Source organism: Myotis lucifugus, unplaced genomic scaffold, assembly GCF_000147115.1.
Source record: "Myotis lucifugus unplaced genomic scaffold, Myoluc2.0 scaffold_1791, whole genome shotgun sequence".
In the NCBI taxonomy this organism is placed as follows: Eukaryota; Metazoa; Chordata; class Mammalia; order Chiroptera; family Vespertilionidae; genus Myotis; species Myotis lucifugus.
In genome coordinates this window covers 13,018-17,985 of record NW_005872839.1, presented here as the reverse complement: position 1 = coordinate 17,985, position 4,968 = coordinate 13,018, and the positions used below count along the sequence as shown (strand labels likewise).

Below are 4,968 nucleotides of genomic sequence, written 5' to 3'. Positions count from 1 at the left end.
CCCGGACCCTTCCACGCAGCAGCCGCAGCCTCTTTCTCGGACGCAAGTCTGCTCACTCCCACTCTCTGTCTGAACTCCGTTAAAGCTGCCTGTGGCTCTGAGAAGCCATGCCAGCATCCTCACTGAGCTGCCCGGCCCTGAGCGCCCAGCAGCTCCACGGTGGCCCCTGCCGCCCCTCAGCCCTCCATCCGTCCCTGCTCCAGGCCTGCTCAATTCTTTTGGTTTCTTGAAAATCCTCCCATCACTCTTTCTCTTGCCTGGGACATTCTCCTCGCTGTTCACTTACCCATCCTCTACTCTCCCTCTGATCGCAGGGCAGAAGCCACCTCCTCCAGGGAGCCCTCCCTGGCTTCCCCAGTGGAGTTGGGTGCTCTCGAGTCTCAGCTTCCAGAGCCTCGTCTCACCACCTGTCTTGCCCATCACAGTCCGAGTCCCGGGAGAGCCGTCACTGTGGAAATCGTTCAGGACAGAATCGCTTTGTGGTTTAGAGTGTATGTGTGACGCCGAGCAAGCTGGGAGAGCATCCTGCCCGCCCTCATCACCGCTGTGTGGGCTGGGGGAGCTCTCTGAGCGGTGCTCCTCAGTCCTCTCATCCATACAATGGGAGCAAGAGCAGCATCTGCTTCCCAGGCCCTCACAGGGGCTGGGTGAGGCCTGGCAGCTGGATCTCAAGCCCGTGTTCGATGTTGGTGGCCTCGTCATGATGCCTGGTGACCCCTGGGGCCCAGAGCTTCAGCCCTCCCCGCGCCGTGACAGGGTGATGGCTTTTACTGCTGTGGGTGCTCACGCTCCGCTGCTCCCCGACCTTCGTTCTGGTTGCCGGGGGGCCCTCTGGCAGGGGCAGGGCTCAGGACCTCGCTTCTGAAACGGGGCCACTCTCCCCGAGTCGGGGTGCTGGGGGGCTGGGCGGGAGATTCTAGGACGAGGAGGGCCGGCTCGGCTGCAGAAGCCAGGGGTCCGGCTGTGCCAGGTGAGGTCAGGTCTGGACCCCCCACAGGGTGGCCACGTGGGCAGACCTTGGGGAGGAAGAGTGACACTGGGACTGGGACCAGCGAGCCTTCGGGAGGCGACACCGGGCAGCAGGTCCCTTCTGGTCCTGGGCCTGAGGTCCAGGTTGGCTTGTCCGGGCCGGGCTGCTGGAGGGGAAGGCAGAGCCCAGAGCCTGGCAGGGGGCGGAGCCTACTTGGGAGCCTGGGGTCCCCGGGTTCTCCCATCTCTCAGAGCAGCGGTCGCCAACCTTTCGAATCTCAGGGACCGCCAGGGGTCCGCGGAGCACCGGTTGGCGACCGCTCTCTTAGTGTATCTTCATCACAGTCGCCTGTAGCCATGGTTACTGCCTACCACCTCTTACCTGCTCTGCTGGGCACTGCGCAGTAAGTAGCCCAGCCCTGTCACCCCGTTTCACCAGGGAAAGTCCGAGGGAAAGGACTCTCACTGCGGGCGGCCACAGCGCGTGGGGCCAGGCAGATCGGGAAAGGCACAGGGACACGCCGAGCCGAGGCCCCTGGTTTATTGCCATCGGAGGTCACAGAGCCTCGGAGGCACGTGTGGGAGCCACCAGCAGTCACGGGCGCTCCCCCAGGAGGGAGCAGGCAGGGCGAGGCCCACCAGCTCCCTGTGCACGGGGCCAGGCTGCCCCCGGAGACAGGCGCCCTCCACGGCCAGGGCACGAGGGGGAGGGAGCTCTAGGCTGCGCTGGGGTTGGCCACTTTGCCGCAGAAGAGGATGCTCTGGGTGTCCTCGGACAGGATGGTGAACAGGAAGGGCCTGTTGAACTTCACGGAGGCCCGTGGGAGTCTGGCGGACTTGAGCATCACACTGACTCCCGTGGCGGCGGCGGCTTCGGTGCCCGTCTCGGCCACGTCCATCAGGCTCTTGTGCACCACCTGTGAGGACCGGGCCGCCCCGAGACGGTGAGCAGGAGGCTGCAGCCCGCCCGCCCGCGCGGCTCTCGGGGGCTGGCATTGACCCACCGCTGACTGTCACGCTGCTGTCAACCGGCTCAGCTGGTCCGCTCCTCCCGGCACCCTGGTGTGCGGAGCCCTGATGTGCACATGTGCACGCGAGGCTCGGGGCTGTGAGGGGCCTGCCGGGTGCAGGGCAGGGGCACCCTGGGTGGGTCCCCCGCCTGAGCCCAGAGACGGTGCTGCCCCCACACCCCCTTTTGTGGGGGGACACGCAGGAGGGCGTTTTCCCACAGGCTCCTCCGCAGGCAGCTGGTGCAGAGTTCGGAACCCACAGACAGCGGGCCCTGCGTCAGCATGCCTCCTGCCCCAGCCCCATGTCCTTGGGGTTCGGCGATGTCGCAGGGGATGTGGCTTCACATCCCTGGACCCTGCAGCTGCCCCACCCCCACCCCTGCACTTGACCTTCCATTGCCACACCCTTTGGGAGGTGGGGTGCAGATGAGGGTGGAGGGCTTCCCAGCAGCTCCCCGTTCTCTGACTGCTCTGCTTCTAGGCACGCAGTGCAGGGTCCCCAGGATCTCCCATCTCTTCGTGCCCCTTCATCACAATCGCCCCAGAGCCGTGGCTACCACCTCCTGCCTCTGACCTGTTCCGCCGGGCAGGGGCACTTTGCAAGACCTCTCCCCGCATTTACCCGTGAAAAAGCTGAGGGGACAGGCCTTGAGCCATGGGCTCTGCAGGCAGTAAGGGGAGGAGCGTGGGGGGGGGGTCCTCTGCTGATTGCACCCCAGGCTCTCCCCTACGCCTGGCTCCGTCCCATGAGACTGCAGGGAGGGGCCCGCCCAGGCCTCAGCACCCAGCTCCTGGGGGCGACTGGTCATGAGGGGGGCAGCTCTGTGTGGAGATGGGAGACTCCCTGGCCTCTGCCCGGCCTGGCTGTTCCCAGCTCCACGCGGAGGCTGATGTCCATGCTGTCGACTCACCTGAGAGACCGCCAGGTTCTTGTCACCTGTGATCCCCGACAGGTCGGCCTTCTTGCTGAAGACCTTCCTCATGCCCAGCCGGGGGAGGACGCCTTCCAGGTGATAGAGGCTGGAGAGGGAGAACTTGGGCAGGTGGAGCTCCATCGGCCTAGGAGGAGAGGAGAACAGACGGGAGCGCTGCTTGGCCGCCCGGCCTCCTTCCTCACAGCTGTCCTGCTGGTCCCTCCCACAAGCCCTGCAGCTGCAAATGAGCCTTTCCTGCCTCACTTTCTTTGTTGTTGTTGTTAATCCTCGCCTGAGGATATTTTTTCATTGATTTTTAGGGAGAATGGAAGAGAGAGGGAAAGACAGAGAGAAACATTGGTGTGAGAGAAACACACCAATTGGTTGCCTCCTGCACGAGCCCCAACCAGGGCTCGGGCTGGGGAGGAGCCTGCAACCAAGGTATATGCCCTTGACTGAAATCAAACTCGGGACCCTTTGGTCCGCAGGCTGACGCTCTATCCACTGAGCCAAACAGGCCAGGCATATATATACACACACACACACACACATTAGAGGCCCGGTGCACAAAGATTCATGCAAGAACAGGCCTTCCTTCCCCTGGGTGCTGGCACTGGCTTCCCTCTGGCACCTGGGACCCGGGCCTTTGCTCTGGCCGCCACCTTTCGCTCCGGCCTGGAGCTGCCTCCTGCCCGCTCCAGCCGACTCTGTGGCTGCCGCCCAGAGACCGGCCCTTGGTGGCCGGCCAGGGCTTGCGGGAGGCTTGGCTTCCTTCGTTGCTGGGGTGACAAAAAAAGCCAAGCGTCCCGCCTGAAGGAAACCAAGTGTCCCGCTCACTCCGGCCGGCGCCGCCATCTTTGTGGCTATGGGCGCCACCATTTTGTCGTGGACTGACAGTTAATTTGCATATTACCCTTTTATTAGTATATATGCTAGAAGCCCGGTGCACGAAATTCATGCATGGGGGGGAGTCCCTCAGCTCAGCCTGCACCCTCTCATAATCTGGGACTCTTAGGGGGAATCCTGCTAGTTTAGGCCCGATCCCACATCTGCCTGCCTGATTGCCCCCCACCACCTCTGCCTCGGCCCCCACCACTGTGGCTTTGTCTGGAATGACGTCCTGAAGGTCATTCAGCTGTCCAGTCTAATTAGCATATTATGCTTTTACTATTATAGATTGATTTCACAGAGGAAGGGAGAGGGAGTGAGAGATAGAAACATCAATGATGAGAGAGAATCATTGATCAGCTGCCTCCTGCACACCCCACACTGGGGGTCAAGCCTGCAACCCGGGCATGTGCCCTGACCAGGTATCAAACTGTGACCCCTGGTTCATAGGTCGATGCTCATCCACTGAGCCACACCAGATGGGCTCCTTCCTCACTGTCTTGACCCCTGGTGCTTACTTTTCTTTTCCTCCTTTTTAAAAACATGTATTCCATTTATTTTAGAAAGAGAGGAAGAAACATCCCAAGAGAGAAACATGGATCTGCTGCCTCCTGCACGCCCCCTGCTGAGCATCGAGCCAGCAGCCTTGGAGCATAGGACAGCCCTCAACCACTGGAGCCACACCAGCCGGTTGCTCTCTTAATTCACTCTTTATCATTCATGTCAGCACATGCCGGCTGGGTCTGGGGCCACGCATCCGCCTGGCCCTGCCCTTCCCTTGCAAACCAGCGGTGTAGGGGGAACCCTGCATGCCCACGGATTCGCAGGCACTGGGAGACGGCCCCAGGCAGGCGGCTTCCTGCACCGAGGTGACAGCGAGCCTGAGTCCCTCCTGAAGGAGGGGAAGGGCCAGCTGGGTGGAAGGAGGCAGGAGGCAGCTGCACGGGCCACAGTGCAAAGCTGCTTCTCAGCCCGTCTCAGCTCAGGCCTCAGCCAGTCCCCATGCCTCGGCCCCTCACCCTCAGGAGGCTGACAAGGACAGGACGGGCACGAGGCTGGGGCTGTGATGAGGGTCCTCAACTTAGAGGATGTAAGAGTCAGAGGCAGCTGGAGCCCCTGGCGAGTCTGATATTTTCATCTCATAGAAGAAAACATTCAGGCGGAAGCCACACGGGAGGCCACGGGCC

General features: G+C 62.2%; 1 protein-coding gene across 1 annotated transcript in view; it reads right to left on the bottom strand.

Moving 5' to 3' along the window:
- Positions 1 to 1,494: 1,494 nt before the first annotated feature.
- Positions 1,495 to 4,968, bottom strand: part of LOC106695602 (serine protease inhibitor A3M-like) — a 7,226-nt gene continuing 3,752 nt past the window's right edge. Inside the window, exons 2-3 of the mRNA XM_014450172.2 lie at positions 2,891 to 3,038; positions 1,495 to 1,886 (exon numbers count right to left, since the gene is read on the bottom strand). Coding sequence (XP_014305658.2) covers positions 1,686 to 1,886; positions 2,891 to 3,034 — 345 coding nt within the window. The 5' untranslated portion in view covers positions 3,035 to 3,038 and the 3' untranslated portion in view covers positions 1,495 to 1,685. The remainder of the gene's footprint in view (positions 1,887 to 2,890; positions 3,039 to 4,968) is intronic.